The sequence below is a fragment of the Chaetodon trifascialis genome, chromosome 4 (assembly GCF_039877785.1).
Source record: "Chaetodon trifascialis isolate fChaTrf1 chromosome 4, fChaTrf1.hap1, whole genome shotgun sequence".
Classification (NCBI taxonomy): domain Eukaryota; kingdom Metazoa; phylum Chordata; class Actinopteri; order Chaetodontiformes; family Chaetodontidae; genus Chaetodon; species Chaetodon trifascialis.
Genome location: NC_092059.1, coordinates 19,118,147 through 19,142,538, shown reverse-complemented (window position 1 = coordinate 19,142,538; position 24,392 = coordinate 19,118,147). Strand labels below are relative to the sequence as shown.

Below are 24,392 nucleotides of genomic sequence, written 5' to 3'. Positions count from 1 at the left end.
CTGATCAAAATAGAAATGTATCTATTCAATATAACTTCAATATAATTTCCATGAATCCATTGTTTGTTTACAAACAATGCTGAGTTACTCTTAAAGGGCACACACATTGGAGTGGACAGGGCCATTTACTCTGTGGCCTGCAGTCATCTAGGCAGTATTTGTTGTGCAGTCAGAGGTTAAAAAGTTCCATTTTAGCTTCCCCCAGCACCAAAATGTATTAAACAGGCTGAGTGTCATGGAAAAACAAATAGTGTTTTATTAATCCCTCTTCACCACAGAATGAAATAATAGCAACCCTGACCTTGAAAAAAATGCAGTTCCAACTGACCTCAAATCAGAAACAGCGACCTGAGTGTTTGTGTGTCTTCATTGTATTTAACATGAAAACAGCTTGGTGGGACCTTTAAGAAGGCCAAAGTAATTGTAAAACGTGACTGTTTTTGGCCAAAACACAAGATCCTGGTTAAAATATCAACACTCCTCTTCACTGCTGGGACGTGACATTGAGGAAAAAGACAAGATACAAAAACCAGGCTATTTTTAAAGGAGCAACTCTGAAGCTGAAGCTGTTGCATTATTAATGCATCTACAAAAAAACCCTGCGCATTAATCTTAAGAAGCACCTCATGTTGCTGTCTCACCGCTGCAGTTTATCCACTGTCCTCTTTTTTCTGTTTACTTTGAATAAAAAAAAAAACTACTACTTTGCTCTCTTCAGCCCTAATTATAGACTTGTTCTACGCACAATTATGTTACACTTTTTAAAGATCACGGGCATTTAATGCTAACCTCGAACCATAATACCAACGTGATCATCAATATTAACATTAATGTTATAATCATTTCTTTGAGTGTACCGCTGCCCTCTATGTTCACCTTTCCCACAAGCCAGTTTTTGCAATGGTTAAAGCCAAAAATGTGAAATAATAAAATGAATGTGCATTATATAATATATGCAATGTTTATAACATAATATTATGCAAAGTGTTAAATAATTATTTGTAAATATCTTATTTTCCTGAATGCAATTGCATAGTACATTGTTACGCCATGCTAAATTACTGCTTTTCATATACAGTATATACAAAGAGAGACAGACATGGATTTGTTATGATCCAATTTCTTAAGTAAATGTTATGGTCTGCCACAGCAGGATATGCCTGCTGACATTTACTGTTGGTGCCATAACAAAACACATCATGGACAACAATGATAAAACAGAAGCTGCTGGAATAACACAACAGCTCCAAGGATGATCTGCAAATTTTCCACAAGCTAAGCACATGTTCTTGTCATTATATACTTGAATGAGCAGTGAGGGCAGACGTACAGTGTGATCAAGGCAACTGTCTCTTTCTGTCTGGACGGCTGAATTTAAACAGGAAACGTACATGTCAGTTTTTACCCATGCAGTTTATTGGGTGTGGGTCTCAAACAGAATGCAAGCCCTCTGTTCACTCACACTCGATCTGCAGAGTTCTGAAAACATACTGTGTGTGAGTGAGTGTGTGTGTTTTGCAATGCAAAAGATAGACAGAGAAGTACAACATATCAACATCCACTAGCACTCCAGTCTCTCCACAATATTAATTCACACTCTCCAGCCTGGACTTGAAATGTCACGTCCTCCCCTGCTACAGCACTGCTCAGCTCTGTGTATAATTCAACATCACTTGCCTGCTCAGTTAATCCTCAATTTACTTAAACAAACACAGACACCAAAGTTGAGAAAGAGGTCAATTAGAAGCTGCAAAAGTTCATTAAACTTTTTGAAACCTGTCTCGAAAGAAAGGTGAATATCATCTGTGAAACATAGGACAACCAGAACAAGCATGAACACCATGACAGGGACAGAACTTTACAAAACATTTTTCCAGACCAATTTCCCCATTCTGATCAATATTTAACCCATATTCACATTAAAGAGGTACGCGCATATAGAAACCAGGTCAACTGCAAGGACATTAATGCAAATGTCCAGACCTGCTTATCCTCCTGCTCAATCTCAAACACTCTCCATTCATTCAATTGTGACTGTGTCTGATCATTTCCCCTGTTCATCAAGTTGAAAGTCTAAAACGTTCCACTTTATTGTGGCGTCTATCATTAAGCCGAGTTAAGCCTCTTGACCAAGACATCTGAGCTGATAAGGTTGAATCTCATGTATACATTAGATACCGATGTTGCTTGATTCTGTGTTGAGTAATTGCCTTTATGGGATTAATAAAGCACCTCTGATGATGTGACATAAGTTGCCAACAACTCCGGCTACAACTGGATAAATGTGACGGGTCAGTGTGATATAAGACTTCTTCTCTGGAAGCACACTAGTTAAAAGTTAAACCACAAGAGAATATTACTGATAGCCGTCAGCCACTGTGTGTGCGCAGATGTGTGTGATGGTGTTGGCCCATGTTCATGTGTACGCAGCATGTGCTTGAGTTGTGTGTGTCTAAAGTTTGACTTATGTCACATTGCAGTGCCACCTGTTTTAGGGATAACCCCTTCAGCAAGCCATACTTAGAAAAATGCTATTGCAACATCAGGTGCTCTGCTTTAAGCCTCAGGTGTTGGCTCTCTGAGGAAATGACTTACTTAAACATTGAAAATTCCCCCTGAGCAACACCGAGTGTGACTAGAATAATGATTAACAGTGTATGCAGTGACAAGCCAAATGATCTCTCTGCATATTTATCTTATCATCATAGTTATTCTCATAATTATTCTAATTCTGCAATTGAGCAAAACTGCATCTTACTATATAGGCAACTGACATGCATGTAAAGATTTCAGGGAATTGAAATGAGATTGGTAAAAACTCAAAATAAGTACTGACTGCACAGATGATTGCAATGCAAAGTGTGATGAAGCAACTGGCTGATGTTGATAAAGCCGTCCATTCACTACAGCCTCAAAAACAGGTTTCTGGTTCTCATTATCACCAGTGCACAAAACTAATGTGTATCATTGAACAATTCCTCAAAGGGGATATGCTGCTAACTAGCTCATTATGGAAAGCACAGTGTCATGAGCTGGCCGTTGGTACACAGCTAATTAGGTATTGCTGGCAGCTTTTCTCAGCACCCCACTGTCACCATGGGTGAAGTGTGTTCAGAGGAAAGCTGTGAGATATTAAATCTCGTTAGGAAAGACACAGAGGAATTAAACAACAAAGGGTGTACTGGGTATGAAGGGGACGGTGCATAGAGTTCAATTCACCATGTCAGAGTGAGGTTCACGGCTTTTAACATAAATCAAAAACCAAGCAAATAAAAAGTTAAACCCTCATTAACTGATGTGGAAATTATTATTTCAAGAATAGGAATAGTATAATGAGTAATAATGAATAATGTAATGAGTATATCTTTGCCAAAGTGATGAGCCAAGCATTAACATGGCGGACTTCTATGACTGTAAAAGCAGTCCAAACAAAGCGGTAAAAGATGGAGAGACGAAGAGAGCCGTAAGGTTGGATGAGAGCTCCACTTTCGTGCTTGCCTCTCCATTTTGTTTTTTATGTCCTCTCTCCACCCAGCAACTTGTCCTGGAGTAAACACAAAGCCCAGAGGAATCTGCCATGCATACGTTAATACTGCAGCCCTGTGATGTGAGTTTCATTCTAAATAATTTAAACCCGCAGATGAATTTCTTGTCATGAACATGAGTTTTTGTGATGATATATTGCTCCTCCACCATGGACTTGAGGCTTTCATGTGATGTCTCTGATACTGATGTTGAGCTTTTTATATTCAGCATTATTTCTTGTGAAATCCACAGCAACACTTGCTCCTGGCTCTGCGTAATATGAAGGAGGTTTTATGAGTTCAGCTGGGATAATCCTGTCTTAACAGTTGCGAGGAAAAGAGAAGAGAGCTCACTGAGTCACAGCATCAGATTAAAATACTGGCTGGTGATATCAAAAGCAAAAAGAATGACTGATGTTATTTACGTGTTTCAAAGAAATGAGCATCTAGCAATCGTCCGCACCTCACGCACAAGTCTTATTCACAAAAGCAGAGAAGGGAAGGTTAAAACAGAAGGATGAAAGGAGAGAGATGAGAAAGGGACAGAGGAGCAGCCAGTGGTTGGAATTATCTGGAACCAAACACACAGTCACATGCCATGATACAGATTTGCATGTTTTTAAACTGGTGTCATCTAAGGTCACCAGCATGAGAGATCATGTGTTGTCTTAATGACTGACATATCCAAACATTTGCACACGCACACACACACACACGCGCGCGCGCACACACACACACGAACACACACACACACACACACACACACACACACACACACACACACACACACACACACACACACACACACGAAACTCTACCTTATCAGTTGCATCAATCATTCTATATTGAAATTCTGTTCTTTACAGTCATTGATCATCTGAAACGACCCTGTTATTGATCGGCCTTGTTTTTACATTCAGTCCTGTGGCCCGGAGGCTGCATGGAGTTTAGAGAAAAAACAGGTGACACAAAAAGCATGTGACACCATAAACCTTTCTTAGGATTGTCCTAACCTGGTAGGATTGTGAAAGATAAATGCATTCACTTCACTCTGAGCAAGCGCTTGTGTTTTTACTTAATTAAATTAACTTGAGCAGATGTGGTGAGGCTGATTCTGTTGCATCACTATTTAAACGCAAAGGTCCAAGGGCAAGACATGATGGATGTGGGGTTCAAGGATCACGACCTCTGCCCGCACAGCTCACGACTAACATACCACAGTCACATGTAAGTGTCTGAAAGGATGTTATGCAGTCACTCTGCTGATTTGTTCAGCTCCAAAAGCCTGTGCAAGCAAATGGGACTAGTGAAATTAGTAAAAAACAGAGTTGAAATTCACCGCATATCTGATACAGTACAACTTTAAATTCCTCACACTTATTCAATGCAGAAATACTCAGTGAAGATAATTAGAAACTGAATCTGTCAACAGGTGGGTTCTGACATGTGTGAGGTTGAGGCTGATGCAGTGTTTTAATGAAAACACACAGCCTGTTGTTTCTGAGTTAATTAGAACATCTAATGCATTTACAGGAAGATCCAGAGAGATTAGCGCAACACTAGGTCAAGATAGCAGCTCACTGTGCCACTAACCAAGTCTTTTATTTCAACAAAATGTGTGTGTGTGTGTGTGTGTGTGTGTGTGTGTGTGTGTGTGTGTGTGTGTGTGTGTGTGTGTGTGTGTGTGTGTGTGTGTGTGTGTGTGTTCTATTCTCACTGACCCACTTCCTAAGAGAGGGACAGACCACAGGAGGGTGGAGGGTTGGAAAAAGAGAGAGGCTGAGGGGGATTTTGTGTTCTTACATGGGACAGAAATCTAGACTCTTGTGATGCTTCCTCCTGTGGGGACTAGAGGAGAGCCTGGCACAGATCTGTGGGAAAGACCAGGGAGGGTGTTTGACTACAATGAGCCTTTGTGGCTCTGCATACTCACAATTATCAGTTACAGCAGAAGGTGTTAGCTGTAACTTATCATCTACCTGTAAGTGATAGCTCACATTGTCGCCTCATGGGTTGTAGATTGTAAAGTGGCACAGGGTCAAATTAACAGCTCCATTTTGCCACATTTAGTCATTGTAATGCTTGGAAAAAGGTACATTTAAATCTGTTTCTAATGTAGTTGGGGGTTTTTTTCACCTCAATTGGGAAAAATTGTGTGCATGGTATTGAATTTTTGACTTGTTCGCTTTAATGACATGCATGTGCTAAGTCCTAATTCACACCTCACCTGATTGCAACAAAGTAAATCCTGCATCTCAGTCATTATCTGTGGATTAATACAACTGACACCTCAAATTAAAATGTTTGTTCTCCAGTCAGGAGTACTGCATGTTAAAATGTATTGAGTGAACTGTGATGAGGCACTCAAATGACATATCTGATTCAGTGCCATTCTCCTTTAAGAGACAGGATGAGGAAAAAAGAGGAGCAAAGATCATATCTGTGTCAGCAAAACATTACAGACTGGATTCTTTGGAAATAATTAAGATTCTCTTGAGTCTGGAGCCACAAGCAGTGTGATGTCCCTGTAGACCGTCACTAAGCTAAAAAGACGACATTTTCTTCATTTTTGAGCCGGCCCTTCTGAAAGCCTACTGCCTCTGTTCTGGCAGTGCCATTGGTCTGTAATGCCAGGGCTACTTTAACAAGTTTCACAGTTTATCACTACCTTATCAGAGGACTATGTAACACTACCCTCACATGGAGCTGACGTCATTTTTCTGTGTCCTCAACTGAGAGGTAGGAAGGCACGTACAGCTCTGAACTACTGTGTGTCTCACACTGGGACAAGAGCGAAACCATAGTGCAAAAGAAGTGGGAAGATATCAGTTAATTAATTCAATATTCTGCTAAATGAATTAAATCAACGCAAACTGAAAAAGACAAGCTTCACTGTGTCACGTCACTGAATAAGAAATCAATAAACAGCTTATAAGGTCATCATTGGCAGTAAAGCGTCTCCTTTAAAAGTAAATAAACTAGTTTTTCAACCCTGCAGTGTCACTCAAAATTCTTCCCAAGACTTAAACCTCCTGCTTGCCTCAATTCCATCCACGCAGCAGACTCAGCCACATGTTACTGCCGGGCCCAGATACCTAAAATATTCATAGTGTCCTTGTCAGAACACATTTATGCAGCCTCGCTGAACAAATCTTTGTAGAATGAAAGAATGAGGGGGGCGCCAGAGTTTACAAGATGACTCAGCAGAATGGAGGCTGTGTCCTTTGTGCCGGAATTAGAGGAAGGCAGCACACACATGCACAGTTTCTTGCAGCTGGTTCAATATTCAGTAATAACAAGTCAGGAATGAAAACATCAGCAAGGCTAAGATGTGTGAACATCTCTGTGTGATATCTCATACGAAAGCTTTCAGAATTCTGTGTTTAGGATATACAGCAGTGCCTCCAGGGGTGGACACAATAAAATGAACACTTGAGCACTTGGAAATGAACACACAATTTCATTTTGAAACTACTCATTTATTTATGTTTTGCTGATATTGTAGTTGTGGTGTTGCTACATTACATTATACTTTGAGGTGTTTATGGTATTTTGTCCACTCATATGAAAGGGGAAGAATAGCATGCAGACTTAAAATATAGCAATTATAGCAATACTACAAACTACCACCTCAGAAATTGCCACCTTCTCTGCCACAGTCTCAACAAAAACTTAACATTGTAACAAAGGCAGCATTTATCTCAGGCCTCTTGTGCCCACTTTCCTTATTAGCCGGTAGAATTAATCCCAATAAAGGTATATGGCAATACGACTCTGGATACCAATTTAATTACTCAGTTTCTACAGATTCACACTTTTTGACTATGATCCAATTCCTAAAAACACCTCCCAAAGAAACTAATAAGTCAGGCTGGACCAGCTGGCTGCACTCCATCATCTGTAATCACCACTTTTCTGTCTGAGGCTGCAGACACCGAGCTGAGGAGATGGACTGACTGCTTGCCAGGGACTTCATTCACCTTTCAGACAGTCAAGATAATGCTTAAGCCAGACATCCCAAAGGAGCTTTTGCTAAGACAAAACTTGATTAATGAAAGACACCTTAAGGTGAAGGAAGGAAGCTCTGCTGATTTGGGGTTTGCAATCTGTGAGTCATGAATTCAAGCCATTCATATCATACCAGCTATAGGTTTTTGTATTCACATTTTTGTCAGCATGTGTTCGGCAGTCATATGGAAACTGCATAGTGAACAATCTGCGATGTTTTTTACTTCAATTTGTTTTGTTGAAAACATCCTCAATGATATGACCTTTAAGCTGGTTGGTTTCCTGGCCCGTCTGTGCGGAGGCTGCACCTCTACAGTCCAGGAACACATGCACACAAAAAACAAACAGTGGGGAAATATGATGCAGGTGACCATTCTTGGAAATGAGTCATTTTCTTGCCCACGAGCCAGCAATAACTTCTCTCACCTTGTCAAAAATGTCACCCCCACATGGATGGAAGCAGAACGTGTGGTGGTAATAATACCAGCACAGAGCTGTTATGAAGAGATTACTATGTGTTGATAAACCTAATCTGTGTTGACTGGACCCCTGGCTTTGGTTCTTATCACTGTGGTTTTCAACACAATGGTCAGTGTTCTTCTAAGGCTGTGGCTAAATGCTCTTGTGCTGCTGTCACTGAGTTACATTTGGTGCGAGGCTTTCACAAACAACTTCACACGCAGACAAATACAGACATGTGCACGCTCCTCATGCGAACGTAAAGGCTGACTGACACACTGGTGCTGAAGCGATTCTTTATCCTCTAATCTAATTACTGAGGTACTGAGGCAGTACTAAGCGCTACTCATTCAAGGCAGGTGAATGAGCTCTCCTTCCTCCAGATGACGTCTGTGCAGCAGCGGTGCGGGTTGAGCCTGGATGTTCCCACTAAATGAACAGCAAACGACTTATGGAATGGTGCATGTCCCAGTGTGCTGTCATGACTCATAGTGGTGGAGTAGAATATGACAAATTAAATCTGACACAGGGGCAGCAAAAATTTAATGGCTAATGCATTCAAAAGACAACATGTAGAAGAGGGAATTCCAAACAAACATTACAAGAAGAAGGCAGAGGAGCAATGCTGGCCCCGAGCTAGAACCAGCACCAGGATTTGGATTTAACTCAACAAACATCCACCCTGCCAAAGTGTCCTATTGGGCAGACAGCATTGTTGTTTTATAGCTCATCTGCTCTCTGACCTCACCCTGGAAGGCAAAGTAGGATATTCATGACTTCAGCACATTTAATCAAGAGCTCTTCTGTGTTCAACTAAAAGTTTGTAGGATGACATAAAATATTACTGATGATATCATCTGTCTTCTTCTTTCATTCTGTCTGCACCTTCCCTTCTTCATTTCATTTTCTGTGTTAACTGCAACCTGTTCTTTTATGTTTCCTTCTTTTTCATTCCTTTTTCAACTAATCTGACCATATGTGAATGTACAAAGTTGGAGTCTCAGGGTTTTGGCCAAATCATACTCTACTTTGCTTACCTTTACTCAAGGTACTTTTACTGATACATTCTACTGCCAATAGCCTTCTTGTTTCAGGACATGTTTGAATGCAGCCCTTTTACTTGTAATGGAATATTTATCACTATGGCAAACTTAACTACTTCACAAAAGTGATTTTCTAACCCCGAGGTAATATAAATACTGAGGCATTTTTACAGTATTGTATTTTTTACTAAAATAAAGGATTAAATTCCTTCCTTGAGCAGCCTTACTCCTCTACTTCTGACTGTACACCGTTACAATGAATTATACCTCGTTGGTTGGTTAAGTATAATTCTTGGAAATGTTTCCTCCAGGTGTTTTTATTTAATCACAGTTTACCTGCGATCTTCTCCGGACACATCGCTTTCTGAGCAGAGTGGGCGTGTAGGGCCGCCCACTGCTGATTACGTCATACGCATACTGATGCAGCACAGGTTTTTGTCGGGAGCGCGCTTTCATCAGCCGGCCATTCTGTCAGAGCTAGTCCAGACCAGACCGGACGTGCTTCTCCTACAGAGAGAGAGAACCGACTAGAAGCCCTACAACTCGTGCCTGTAGCCGCGTTGCGTCTTTGCTCTAACCCGAACCAACCAACTCTGAATTCGCATTAAATATGTCTAATATCGTTTGTTGTCAAACGCCTCAGGTAAGATTTTCTTTCTCTTCGTAAAAAATTATTATTCTGTTTAACGTTTCTGTCAAGTAACATCGGTCAGCTGTTAAAATGAGGGGAAGAACGTTAATTCTGACATTGTTTACCGTGGATACTAATGTGGCCGTCATTCTTCAGCCACTGTTGGATATTTATTCTGCGCTGAAAATGAAATGGTCGGTATTGCCCTTGCTTAGACTGGGTGGACACTGCTGGAAATACGCTAACTTCACCTCTTGTAACGTGACGGGCGCGGACAATGTCACACAAACGGCGGCTTTCAGCAAAGAGCTAACGTTAGCGTCAAATAATGACGCGGATATTTGGCTCATATTGCCTCATAACGGAATAGTGAAGGTTGTTCTAGCGTTAAGCACGGACACGGGAAAACGACCAAATGTATTCGACATGGTCCAGTTTAATTAATTAAGCCGGTGTGGCTGTCTTATGGCTCCCCATCCTAGCTTAGCAGCAGGTTGTCTAGTTAGGAAGCTAACATGCACTAGCTTCCGAGCGTGCCAGACCTCTCCATCTCTCTTGAGGTTGCTAACTGCTTGGCTCCAACTACATGCCCACCTCGCTTGTAAGATAAAGTAATTGTATTGTCTGCGTTTGTAAATCCCTGTAAAAGTCGATTTAACCAGATTTTCTTGGAGGGAGGGGTGGGGGTCTTCTCGCTGGTGACCCAGTTTCTGGTGGCGGGATATATGTACAGACTAGCTACAGTATGTGACTTCTGGCACATCGCCAGACATCATGGCCCTCGTACATTACTCAGCCTGAGGAGGAAGCAGGCGGTCTAATGACATTGCTTTACAGCGAATAGGCAAACATGAGACGCTGGATGGCCAATTGTAAGACTTGCCCACTGAAGGATGGCAGGGTTAGTAACATGGGTACAGTCTGTCCTTTACTCACCCTCCATTTAGTGCCTTATAGTGTCCGATTTTATGGGCTGTGACCAGTCTCGACACAATATTGACGCGTCACTGTTGCTGCCGTCGTTGAGCATGATTGACTGCACTGTGTCGATTAGTAAAAGGAAATTGTCGAGCCAATTCTTAGCGTTTCAGATGTTGTAAAATGTTTTAGTATATACGTCGTGTTTCAGCAGGTTGTCTTATGTCGTGGTTGTATGTGTATTGTATGTGACCGACTGTGCTTTTAATCCTGATCTGACCCTGGTAACCACGTGGAAAATTCCCGAACAAAATACTGCAGATGATTGATTTTATGAAAATAAAAAATATATAGTCGACAGGCTCTTTAAAGCTTATGCAATATGGTTAATAGAACATCCTTCCTGTCTGATTGGCCATGCTCAAGACATACTACTTTTCACTTCAGTGGTATGGAAATGAGCTGCTCTAGTTTTTGGATGTGGGGGGTTTCTGATTTGTAAAAACACATTTGCCATCTTCCTCATTTTCATTGTTCTGTAGAGACTGTTATTGCGTTTGAGGTACTGCTGTATCAGTTCTTATACTGCTTTGAACAAAGTTGTGGATTTTTATTTTTATTTTTTGTATGTTTTTATGGTTTCACAGCCAATATATTGCATACTGTCCCCTTAATTTTTATTGTCATATCCCTTAATCGAGTTCTTTGTATAAAATGTGTTAAATTTAAGCAGTAAATTTCCACATGAAAAAACTGTGTGAATTATCCAGCAGTGCATCTCTTCACCACTGGGGGGATGTCTAACAAGCATTTATTGTTCAGTGTCAGACCTGCACTTTTGTGCCTGACTAATCAGATGGAAAAATGGAGAGAAAAAATACATTCAGAGCTACCCTCTGTGACAAAGTTGTGAACAATCTCACTCTTTCCCTTTTGTGCCTTTTTGTTTTCTCTCCTTTGTTCCCTGGGTTTCAAGTGTGTGCTCATATATCCACATTTATAGCTCACCAAGTCTGCATGGCGTTTTCCTCTATGCATAAATTCTGTGAGGTCATTAATCTGATGTCATCACTATTGTTTTGCCATTGATACTGAAGTTTCTTGACATGAATCTTCAGTCTACATGAGTCACTAAAGTGGCAACCATTCCTGTAAAAGACAAATTTTAGACATATTCAGTGTGTGGTTATGCTTAACACAGCAGGTTTCATTTAGCCAGACATCATTGCTGAACTGCCATTTTATTGTTTCCCAAAGTAACACTGGTAATGGCGTAGGATTATCTTATCAGTTTACAGAAGATTATTATTTGATCACAGCTGTGGTTAAAGTGGCAGCTCTGTATTAAAGCATGATCTAGAGAGCAGAGGGCCTCCCTTGCCTGGCTGAATTCTGGGTTAAGTGAGAAATGAGTTGGGAATCAGGCAACAGGCGAGCGTGTTGGACCCAACCGTGTGGAGGAGTTGAGCTTTTGAGCCTTCACAAGGAGTCTTCTGCCAGATGTTGCATAATGACTCAAATCTGGGTCAGTGTTGCCTCCATCCACACACAGACAGGGTGAATTATAGTTTTCATTGCCAGCCTTCCTGTAAACACTGCTTGGTGCAATACAAAAAGACTATATTCGAGCATGTGCCATCGTGCTTGTGCATTTACCGTTGAAAATTCCTGGCTCACTTCCCAGCAGTCTTCATAGTTTTACACATCCGCCTTTCACACATTTTTCCCAAACCCAAGATGGAATTGCAGCACTGCATGTCTGTATGTTCAGTGTTTTCTGTTTAATTTTCATACTGAACATGATTAGCATTTTTCTACTAAGAATACTCTCAAACAAAACTCAGCTGACAATGACTGTTGTCAAAAGGGCAACAGAACATAAGTTAAAAGAGAGGCTAAGTAATGTGATCTCAACATGATTCTATTTTTTTCCTTCTGATACTTGTCTTATGATTATTAAATTCACACTGTGTGGTTTTGAGTTTAGTAGGTCACTGGATTTGAGTATTTGGTTATTCTGTTCTGCCCAAGTGCACAGGTGTATTTATGCGTTGTGGGTGGTTTTTAAATGTTGAATCGATGCAGTTTCAGATGACCGGCATACAAGTCATAACGTTGCATAACTGGTTTCATCGAAAAGTGTAACATCTAAGTTTATCTTTCGACACCCAAATGGCATTGTGATTTACATGTTCAACCAGCTGCTTGGCGCCTTTTACGTATATGATGGTTTTATTATAGGAATTATTTATTGAAAAGGCTTGGCTTGGAAAGTCTTAGTTCAACGGAAAATAATTTGCTGAATTGAAAGTGTCTTAGACAGCAAGAATGTGTTTTTTCCACTGAAGACAAATGTCAGAGAAAAATATTATTTCAGTGCCTTTCACACATGGCCTTGGGTTTTGAATAATGTGCTCGAATACCTTTCCTCCAAACCATCTGACTGTGGAGAAGACAGTTATTATTTCAGCCTTGCACAAAGGGAGCTCTGTTTGTCTGTCTAATGTCAATCTGGCTGTGTTTTAGACTGTTTGTATCACACTAGCAGATAACTCTCTAGCTTGAAGTCTACACATGGATTGTGTACAGTATAACTAGAACTGAAACTGTTCTAGATAAATCTCCTGCAAGGCAAATTTTATCTGTCAATGGCCCTTTTGGCTTCATCAATCACTTGTACTAATGTTGTAAATTGTGCAGGATTTTACTTTGAAATTCTCGCTCAAAAAATTCACACGCTGATACTGAAATGTGTCACTGACAACTCTCAGCTAAGAGTCACAAGTACATTATATGTGCTGCAGTTTAATAAATCACAGCTTTTTCTAATGAGTTAGAATCACATTTGAGTTGGATACAGCACATGCAGAAAGCTAGGCTGCCCAAGAAAGCCTTGTCACATGGTGTGTGGATACAATTTCAGACTATAGGGCAGCTGCTGTGGTCTGTCTTGTCCTCTCTCCCCATATGGGATGGTGATAAAACTGTTGAAATTGCAATGTAATTTATCTAGTGAGCCTAGGCTGCAGATGGCACAGTGATGAGGTAGTTATGCATAAAATGACATCAGTTGTGTCAATTTCTGTTGTGACCAACATCTCACTGACGCAAATGAGATCTGTGTGTTTTTGTTTGGCTCAGTTTTGGCTGTCTGTGGCTTGACGGCTAGTGAAATCTAATCCCTTTAATCACAGAATAAATTATCTTGCAGTGGAGAGATATGGGATGATCTCCATTGGATGGGACATTCAAGTGTGGATGGGTGGGGCTTGTGGGGCACTATCTCACCAACTGACTGGCTGTCACAAATTGATCCCACCTGTGTTTTCCTTATAGTTCAGTGATTGAATGGAAGGGTTCCTATAGGGAGGGGCCAATGAAAAAGCTAAAGGGGCTTGTCACATAAGACAGAGTTGGGGAGGCCTTGCTTCAGAGAGAGTCCAGACAGAGCTAAAGGCAAGAGATGGATTAAATGGTCTTCTTTGGACTGGTGGAACATAGCAGCAGGTGTGGAGATTTAAGCACTAAACGGAGGGTGTTGTAAGGAAGGAGTATCGAAGGCATGGGCTTCGCTGCCAACACTGTATGCCTTTTGTTTTGTAGTATATTGGGATAAAATGCTGAATTCCAGTTTTCTTCCTGAATTCAGTGGGGATAAAATGATCAGATGAATTGCCTAAAATATTGTGAATCAGATTGTCTGTTCTTGAATTTTGTATGCTTGTGGCAAATATGAAAACATTGTGAGCTCTAATACATGTTTGGAAAATGGCTTGTGAAAAGGACGATGAGGGAGTGGAAGAGGAGGAGGGAGGGCAGGCAATGTTCTCAACTGCCACCACAATGTGAAAGGTTACCTCGATTTAGCACGTGGAACTGACTCATGCTAGCATCGCCTGGGTGCCAGGAACAGGCAGCATCAATTTTAAAATGAGCCATGAGCTTTCTTCACTAAAAAAAACCTTATGTGTCTTTTCCCTTTTCTCATTTTCTTCTAGGTTATAATGTATGACCAACACAGAATAAGTACAACTCTATAGCCAACGGGATCCCGAGGACTTGATTACAGTCGCTTCAAGCCTGATAGTTTGTCCGTGCGGCTGCTCCCCCTCTCCCTTCTGCTCACGCCCATTTAGTCAACTGGCATTTCTTCTAACATCTTCTCGTCCCTCTCCTTGGGTGAAGAAGACTTGGGTTCCACTGTGATCTCAGTCTGCTTTGCCTGTTGCCTACCTTCGGTTCTTGTTCTACTCTCAGCAGTGGTCCTTCCCTGGATTTGCATTGTTCTCTATTAGGTAAGGATATGACTAATGCATAACGCAGATTATAAAGCACAATACACATTGCAGGCACCTAATCCTAATCCTCTCTCTGTCATCAATTAATAAAGCCAGCTATTGCGATTTTGCATGGCTGAAGACATGACGGACAAAGTGCAGTAGAAAAGAATTCTGGATATTATTTTACTGGGCCAAAATTAATGAATTTATTTTACCTTTTCTTTTGCAGACATACCATCAAAATTTACCAAGATGATTCCAAATGGTTATTTGATCTTTGAGGATGAGAGTTTCTTGGATTCTACCGTGGCCAAAATGAACGCTCTGAGAAAGAGTGGGCAGTTCTGTGATGTTAGACTGCAGGTATGCTTAATACGCACACACACATGGCCATTACAATTTTCAGGGAAGCCACTGAGTCATTCTATGTAACATAATAGATGCACCATAGGGGATAAAATGACAAACATGTTTGTTAAGAATACAAAAAGTTTGAGATGCACAACATATCAGTGAACAGTGAACTGAATGATGAATGGTGTGTAATTTGTTCAACGCATGTGAGTTATGCCAAACTTGGAAACTAGAAAAGACTGAATTGTTTACTTCACTGCTTCCTGTCATGTTTCAGTTGTTCTCATATCTCAAGTGTGAGAACATGTTCCCACCATTTGTACAATACAGATCTCTGAGAGACTTGTGCAGCAACTCAGGACATCAGGACATTTAGATACTATTTGGGCACAAGGATCATGTTGCTTTTACTGTATAAACATTCTCTCAATCAATATCTGGGGTTTATTTTGTTTACCTTAATGTTGCAACACTGAAATCCTAATATTTTCTAGCAGTTGTTTGCCAGCAGGTGTATGCTTTGTAGTAGGATGCCTTTTGACAAGCTCAAATTCTAATTGTTGTTTGTCTTCTTTCTCCTCATTTGTCAAGGTGTGTGGTCATGAGCTGATGGCTCACCGTGCTGTTCTGGCTTGCTGCAGTCCCTACCTGTTTGAGATCTTTAATAGTGATAATGAGCCTCATGGAGTCTCACATGTCACTTTTGAGGACTTGGACCCAGAGGCTGTGGAGATCTTGCTCAACTATGCCTATACTGCCCAGTTAGTAGAGAATTTGGCCTTTGACCTTTTGTCTCTGATCTTATCACAATAAAATTCTCAGGTTTTGAATGATTGACAACCTCTTTTTTTTCTGTCTTTTTTGTGTGTGTGTGCGTGCGTGTGTGTGTGTAACATAGACTGAAGGCAGACAAGGAACTTGTCAAGGAAGTTTACTCTGCTGCCAAAAGGTTCAAGATGGAGCGAGTCAAACAGGTATGTTTTTACTCATCTCCTTTCCAATTCCACTTGCTTTCCCAATGTCACCATTTCAGTCACACGTGAATTTTAAAGAACTTTTTGTTGACTTTAACACATCCCACTCCCTTCACAGATTTGTGGCGACTACCTGCTGTCTAAAATGGATTCCCAGAATGCCATCTCTTTCCGTAACTTTGCCAGCTCTATGGGAGATGCCAGAGTTTTGGCCAAGGTGGACGCATTCATCCAGGACCATCTGCTGGAAGTGTCTGAACAGGAGGACTTCCTCAAACTTCCCCGTCTCAAGGTATCTTAAATTTGCCTGGATGCTATAATCTCTCACTGCTCTTGGCATAGTCTATTCTGGTCCCACCTTTGCTCCTCCAGTATAACTGGCCAGCGTTGGAGGTTTTAAATTGAATAAGACATACTGGATTAAGCTTTGTATTTTCACCTTTCTGACTTTGACATGAGATTAACAATACTTATGGTATGAAGTTGTGCCTTTTATAGATTTTCAAACTGCTAAATCCCACTGAGAGTGTATTAAGGGCAGGGGACTTAGAGCATATGCAATAGTAAGACCTTGTGTAGGCGGGTTACAGTGCAGGTCTTTGTTCAGCATGAGCACTGCACTCAGTACTTTACGAGGTAACGCTGGTTGAAGTTGTGAAGGTCAGATAAATCAAATGAGGTTGTATTGGGCTGGAATTCAAGCATGCATGCTGTTTGGCCTCAATTACACTTTACCCTGATTTAAGGTTATACATTAATTCGAAAATCAATCAGTAACAGTTTTCTTGACAGTGAAATACTTTATCTATTAAATATAAAACTTTTTTGATTACGGCCTCTCTAAATGGAATCATTGGGTCTCGACCTGCTCTATATGGAAAGTTTCTTTAGATAACTTTTAATGTGAATCCCCCCCCAATTCTGTATTGTACCTTGAGGCTTTCTGAATGGTAAAATGGAATGAACCACAAACTTGACCTGTATTGATCTCGTTGATATTGTGAGAAATATTGATGAATGGCAACTATTTTGCCCATTAGCTCGTTGCTGCTGTCGTACTTGACTCACAACACCAAGCTACAAAGGTTGTTTAAGAATTTGCTGAAAGACGAGACAGAACCCATGTAATTTATGTTGGGACACTTTCACCTCCTAACTTATGCAATTATACAGGCAATGACTCACCTAATACTCAGGAAGTTTCATAATCAGACAGTAAGATCAAGATTTCCAGTGAGTAATAAAGGACATGGGATGAATTTCTTTAGTCACATAATTCCTACTGTGTGCTGATCTAACTCCTGTTTCATCCCCTTTGTGTGTTTACAGTTAGAAGTAATGCTAGAAGACAACCTGACCCTGCCCAGCAATGGCAAGCTCTACTCCAAGGTGCTGAACTGGGTGCAGCGCAGCCTTTGGGAGAATGGAGACCAACTTGAGCGACTTATGGAGGAGGTCAGTATCGCTGTGTGCAGTCTCAACTCAGGCTGATCTTCATTTCCTACCCTGCCCCTTCCCCTCCCTCTGACTCCTCCTGTTCTTGACGTTAAGAAGTCATTAAGGGGGCTGAAATAGAAGTGGCATGCTGCTACGTCAGGATTGTTGTTTTTTTTCCCTCTGATTTGTTGAGGTTTTTGCAGTAAGAAACTCTGTACCCCTGAACCATACTTCAAATTAGAGGTGAGCCAAAAAGAGCTGCTGTTTGCTCGTTTTTTGTTTCCACTGTTCTGTTTTTGGTATGTGGTTGGTTTACATACAGCCCCATCTGAGTATTACAGTGCTCCTCTCTGAAACACAAACACAGGTTCTGAAAGGTCTGACCCCCGATTCTACTGTTTCACTGCCACTTTACTATCTGAACAGGTGCGCATTTGTTGCTCCAGCACTAACAGGCACTCCTCCCCGTTGATTTATCTCTCCTGTAGGTTTATTAGCAGCAGCAGGAGACCAGACTGAGGAGCCAGGACTGAGCCACCAGGGTAATGAGTCAGAGAAAAGGGAGGGAGGAGAGGAGCACTACTGCCTCTCAGCAGCCTCCCTTTACAGCCAAGCAGCACTGTGCTCCCATCTGTCCATGCCACATATACTGTACAGACGCATCCTATTTCTGCATTTACCAGAACACCTTGCTCATAAAACCTTTAGCAATGAATACATCTAATTGAAATCCCATTTAGTGCACACAACTAGACAGTCTCATACAGGCCTGTTTATCGACTGATGCATTCAAGAACCACTCAAATAAGGCATTGGACAGAAAACGGCATTGCACATAGGCATAGTGATTTTTCACCGGATTACAAATGAATAAATTAAGCTTCCAGGTGAATTTATAATATTCATCAACATCCCACATATTTACCAAATTATAGGAGTCTTTTACTTTTTCTCCTATTTTTGCCCTTCAGATGGGAGTGACTTTAACACATATTCTTACTGTATTACTTTTTTTTTTTTTTTTTTTACTTTTTTTTTAAACTTTTTTTTCCCTCTTGGACTTAATCTATTATTGGGTTATGACTGAGATTAGCTTGGTAGTTTTTACAACAGCACTGTCTGAATTCACCTGGATTTGACTGCCTGTTGTGGCTGCCATCACAATGAGCAACTCCTTCAGCTAGAGGACCCGTTTCCAAGCAGCAGAGGTGGGGAGAGGGCTATGTGCAGCCCCTCCTCCTCCTCACCATTCTTCACAGAAGATCTTTCCAGATGCAGCCTCTCATTCTTCACAGCCCCCCTCTTTTTTTTAGATGCAAATTAAGGAGAGCGGCTGTCAGACACCTTCTTGAGCTCAACCGTTTAACCCACTCTGTGCAGTGGCAGCAGCGTGTGTGTCGTTTTAAAGGATGTTTTCCATCCAAGCTGCTGAACATCCAGGCCTTCATCCCTTCCCCTCTTCCTCTTCACAGCACTGCCCTTCCTCTTCCTCCCTCCCTTCTTCTCTCCCCCTTATGCTGGGGCTCTCAGTGTGTTGCCTTGGAGACAGCCACATGGGTGTGTTGTTCCTGTTTGTCTTTCAGGTGCAAACGCTGTACTACTCACCTGACCATAAGCTGGTGGATGGAGGGCTGGTGATTGAGGGGCACAGTGAGGTGTTTGGTGGCGAGGAGGACCACCTTCAGTTTGTGCAGGTACTCAACAGCTTGTGCCTGGCTTCACTGTAACAAAGTCTCGACCACATTTTGCCTGGCAGCGTGTAGCTTTAATGTACAGCTTGTGCCTGGCCATGCATAAAAATACTACACAGCCTGTGCCCGGCTAGAAGTAGATATGGCTCATTTAATTCTGCAATTAAACCACAATGTCAAGACTAATGTCTGTAGATAAATAAGAAATGGGTTAAGATGCCTGCCTGGCTATGCTGTTGAGCATATGATAACATTTAGATTTTTAAAATAAAATCAACCAGTGGAGCACAGGCAGTGATGGCTGTCTACCCCCCCTTTTTTTTTTGAGTTGTGACTGAATTGTGTGCTGCTAGATATGAGTGTAGTGTGGTCTGAGACTGCAGTTTGCAGTGCTGTGTCGTTGGCTTCAGATGGAGTGAGATTTTAATACAAACTCGGATGATTAATGCAGGCTCATTATGTCAGCGTCTACATTAGACCAGCTGGATCACAGCGTAGTTTGGGGTATGGTTAGCTGGTGTTGGCCACTGGTGGGCCTGTGGTGCAAGCTTGGCTTCTGTAGCTGCACTGTGCTCTTACAGAAGAAACCCGTACGGGAGAGCACCCAGAGACAGATGAGCTGCAGCTCCTCAGGAAGCCTGTCGCCCTCCAACCAAGCAGCAAATGCCCCGAAACAGACCGCCAGGAGAGAGTGGAAGTACATTGCCTCTGAGAAGACCACAAGTAAGTGTCACTGTGAACTACATGTGATTTTTTTTGGGCACAGTCAAAGATATTTTATTCTTTATATTTTGTGCATGAAGTCTCATAGATGCTGCATAGTAAGAAGATTTAAGTCAGACTAAAAGACTTCACTTGAAAGGACCGTCAGAATTTATTTTCTCCAGAATGTTTTTTTCCTCAAATGTCTCTAACAATCTCCAAACTTGCCCCTAGACAACACCTACCTGTGTCTGGCTGTCCTGGACAGTGTGTTGTGTGTGATCTTCTTACACGGTCGCAGCAGCCCTCAGACCTCCCCCTCTGCCACCCCCTGCCTGATGAAGAGCCTCAGCTTCGAGGCCCAGCCTGAGGAGCTGGAGGAGCAGCCGCTCTCACCAATGCATTACGCTCGCTCCGGCCTGGGCACCGCAGCTCTGAACGGAAGACTCATCGCAGCAGGTTAGCACTTAACAGGCTTAGAGGATTAGAGTAACCAGTGTTCTGTCATGTGGAAGGTGCATGTAGTTGGGACTACAAGGAGAAAGGGATACATGGGAAGCTACATGCTACCCTCCTTGCTGACCATAGATAAATGGTGGAATGTGAACATCAGTATCTTGAATATTTATTGATTTAATATGAGGGTTAGAAAAAAGAAAAAAAGAAACGCAAGGATTAATGAGGCCCACAGAGCTCCATTGTAACCTTGCTGCATCTTGTTGGTCCTGCAGGAGGCTACAACAGAGAAGAGTGTCTAAGGACTGTGGAGTGTTATGACCCCAAAGAGGACCGCTGGACCTTCATCGCTCCCATGCGGACTCCAAGGGCTCGATTCCAGATGGCTGTGCTCATGGTACAGTTTATTATTCTTATAATTTTATTATTTGTTATTCTCTATTTCTTATTCTCAGATCTCAGATTGATTGACAATGGAGTGACACGTGGAATATTGTCCTAGGAGTGAACCTATCCAGTGCTTGATCAAGTGTCATGCTGATGTGTCAAAATCTAAGAAGTTATGCATTGACACCTCTCACAGGGTCAGCTGTACGTGATTGGTGGTTCGAATGGACATTCTGACGAGCTGAGCTGCGGGGAGAGGTACGACCCACATGCTGACGAATGGGCTCAAGTGCCAGAACTGAGGACAAACCGCTGCAATGCAGGTCAGCCCCTCCTGCAAGGACTTAAGAAGAGACTGTTGAACTTAAATGATTTCAATCCAGGAAAATGGTTAAATAGAATGGCCTCTCTGTCACTGTGACTTCAGGTAGTTAGCTTCTTAAGCTCTTCTGTGTCCTTTTTGTTTAAAGGTGTCTGCTCACTGAACAACAAACTCTATGTTGTGGGAGGATCGGACCCCTGCGGGCAGAAGGGCCTTAAGAACTGTGATGCTTTTGACCCTGTGACCAAAACCTGGTCCAACTGTGCCTCCCTTAACATCAGTATGTGTCCACAGTTCCACATAACACATAAAATACTCCATTTGATACATGTAACATGATCCAACCTCGAGCATAAAGCTGCATATCTATTTCAGAGGATCAACAAATGTCTTTGTCTTTAATTTAAAGCTTTAATCCAACATCAGAACAGCTCGAGGGAAAATTAGAAAGTCTTATTCATATAGCAAATATGTTTTCAGGGAGGCACCAGGCAGCAGTGTGTGAGCTGGATGGCTTCATGTACGTGATTGGAGGAGCAGAGTCGTGGAACTGCCTGAACACTGTTGAACGCTACAACCCCGAGAATGACATCTGGACCCTGATAGCCCCCATGAATGTGGCTCGCAGGGGGGCCGGCGTTGCTGTCCATGCAGGTGAGATCTCGGTTCACCAGGTTGCAGTTCTGCAGCAGCTGCTTCAGAACACAATCATTTTGTCATTATGTTGACACTAATCAACTAACGTGCTTCACTCCGTCCAGGCAAACTGTTTGTCATTGGCGGCTTTGATGGCTCCCATGCGCTCCGCTGTGTGGAGGTGTACGACCCCGCCCGCAACGAGTGGAGGATGCTGGGCAGCATGACGTCTTCTCGCAGCAATGCTGGTGTGGCCATGCTGGGCGAAACCATCTACGCTGTGGGCGGCTTCGATGGCAACGAGTTCCTCAACTCGATGGAGGTGTACAACCCTGAGACGGATGAGTGGAACGACTGCGCCAAGACCCTGTCTCCCCTCTCTGACTGAAGAGGGGAGCGCAGGGAGGTGGGAGGGAAGGGGTTGGGGAGTTTCACAGTGCTTCACCTTTCTCCAAACTAACAGGCTTAGTGACGTAATCGTGTTTCGTGATGTTCTGTGTGTGTGTGTGTGTGAGTGAGTGCGTGTGTGTGAGTGAGTGAATGAGTGAGCGGATATGGGGGGGTGGGGGGTGGGGGGATTGTTGGATGAGGGGTCTTCAGTGAAGACTGGCTTATATTTGGCACGTGGGGAGTGGGGTTAGAGGGGCTGTTGCCCAAAGCAACATGACGCCTTTGCATATTGCATACAATGTTTCTCGTGCTGTATATATTTGATTTCTTCCTCATTTTTTGTCATATGCCAACATTTAATACACATTTAGTGCTTTTTCTTTTTCTCTTAGAGTTAAAAGGTTTGTCACTTTCACTGAGGGTTTTCAGATGAGCTCGCAATCATTGGTCACTTGGAAGGTGGCAGTATGGAGTGGTGATAATTGACTTTTGAAAGATCAAAGTTTATTTAAGAATATTTCTGTTGTGGAAATGTAATTTTGCTCACATATTTAAAGGTCAGTGGTTTGAAGCCTTACTCAGAGTGCGAGTTGATAAACACCCGTCATGGCTTTTTGTGTCATTTTAAACAAGCTGGATTGCTTTTTGAAACTTAAATGATGGCCTTTTTTATATTTTTTATACACTGCTGATGTACCGATAAAATAAAAGTAGTAGCAGACAGTTTAAGTCAATGAATCTAACCAGTGCCAGTTTTAGTTAATTTTTTATGCACACACCACACGCACAACCATGCTTCTGCTAACCAAACTTTTGTTATTGTGGTTTAACTAATTGATGTATGTAGAGATGCAGTTTACTGAAGATCCTTTTTTTTCTCTCTTGTGTTTTAAAGTGTCAGGCATTGGCAGATTCTTCTGGAAGGAATGTTAGTGAGAAAATAATCACATTTGTAACATTTCTTAATTAATAAATCATTTAAATCTGATCTTCGTCTTCGTCCTACTTTCTAAATGTATGTCATGTTGGGAGGTAACTTGGCCAAACTGTTTGTCTGACAGCCTTTAGCATTTTAAAGTCATAGATCAGCTGCTGAACCAGGTGCTGCAAGTCTTAGATAAAATTCCCAACAGCTGATTTTCTGATTCTAAATTTAGTCTTTACTGCTGTCTCGTCTCGCCCTCGTCCTGCTCTAACCGATGAGTAATTACTGTGTCCTGGACACTGCTGTCTAAGCTTTCATTGCTGTGGTTTTCCTCAGGGACGACCACACTAAGCCAGGTTTTTTTCTGCTCCTCTAAGTATCTTTTAGGGGAGATTATACTAAGCTGGCTAACAGACCTCAGCAGGAAGCGATGACGACAGGCACTCGTGGAGTATTGAAAGAGGACCAGCTGGGCTGGCTGCATCTGCATGACCCCAGACATCACTGACGCCCAGTCAGATTATTAAATCCCCACCCTGTGCTCATTCACAAATTAGCCTCTGATAATCTCTGCTGACACCTGACCGTCACAGGAAAAAAAGCAGCACATGCGCCACGTGCTACAGGAAATGGTGACTAAATACTTGGAAACCAACACTGTCCTGAAGCTGAGGTGGAGTTGAACGATCATAAATTAAGAGGAAAGTTACAGTTAACTAGTCATAAAAAACAACAGTGGGCCAGGTGAGCACTTTAAAGAGTGTTGCACATTAATGAAAATCAATGTTATTTAATTTCACTAAAAAATTCAAAGTGCAGAAATGTTTCTAGAGTGACTGAACAGAAACATGAAACATCCTGTGAAGGCTAAAAAGAGGAGACATGACTGCTGAGCCGTGATTTGACAGCAGATATAAAAACATGAAGGAATATTACAGAAGATTGGAACTGGTGCCTGATGAAGTCTATGTACTGCAAAACAGCCAGATACAGAAAAAAAATAAAATAAAATAAAATTAAAAAAAAAAAAAAAAAAAAAAAAAAATATATATATATATATATATATATATATATATATATATATATATATATATATATATATATATATATATATATATATATATATATATATATATATATATATATATATAAAACACCCCCCCCACACACACACACACACATCCATTCGTTCAGGCTAATGTGTCACAAGGAACATTTGTATACAAATGCAAAAGGTCAAACTGCTCCAGTCGAC

The 24,392-nt window shown here is 41.7% G+C and overlaps 1 protein-coding gene across 1 annotated transcript; it reads left to right on the top strand.

Annotated features, from left to right (window-relative positions):
• Positions 1-9,494: 9,494 nt before the first annotated feature.
• Positions 9,495-23,200, top strand: ivns1abpa (influenza virus NS1A binding protein a). The gene is made up of 15 exons (XM_070960258.1): positions 9,495-9,677; positions 14,582-14,878; positions 15,093-15,226; positions 15,809-15,978; positions 16,116-16,191; positions 16,310-16,483; positions 17,521-17,646; positions 19,212-19,322; positions 19,901-20,042; positions 20,256-20,480; positions 20,753-20,874; positions 21,061-21,187; positions 21,335-21,466; positions 21,667-21,840; positions 21,948-23,200. The coding sequence occupies exons 3-15, from the start codon at positions 15,116-15,118 to the stop codon at positions 22,208-22,210; spliced, it is 1,953 nt and encodes a 650-aa protein (XP_070816359.1). The 5' UTR covers positions 9,495-9,677; positions 14,582-14,878; positions 15,093-15,115; the 3' UTR covers positions 22,211-23,200.
• Positions 23,201-24,392: the final 1,192 nt, after the last annotated feature.

Coding starts and splice junctions, on each gene's coding strand:
- ivns1abpa (XM_070960258.1), top strand. CDS start 15,116: ATGATTCCAAATGGTTATTTGATCTTTGAGGATGAGAGTTTCTTGGAT. Junction 19,323..19,900: donor ACCACCTTCAGTTTGTGCAG/GTACTCAACAGC, acceptor GTGCTCTTACAG/AAGAAACCCGTACGGGAGAG. Junction 21,467..21,666: donor CTGTGCCTCCCTTAACATCA/GTATGTGTCCAC, acceptor ATATGTTTTCAG/GGAGGCACCAGGCAGCAGTG.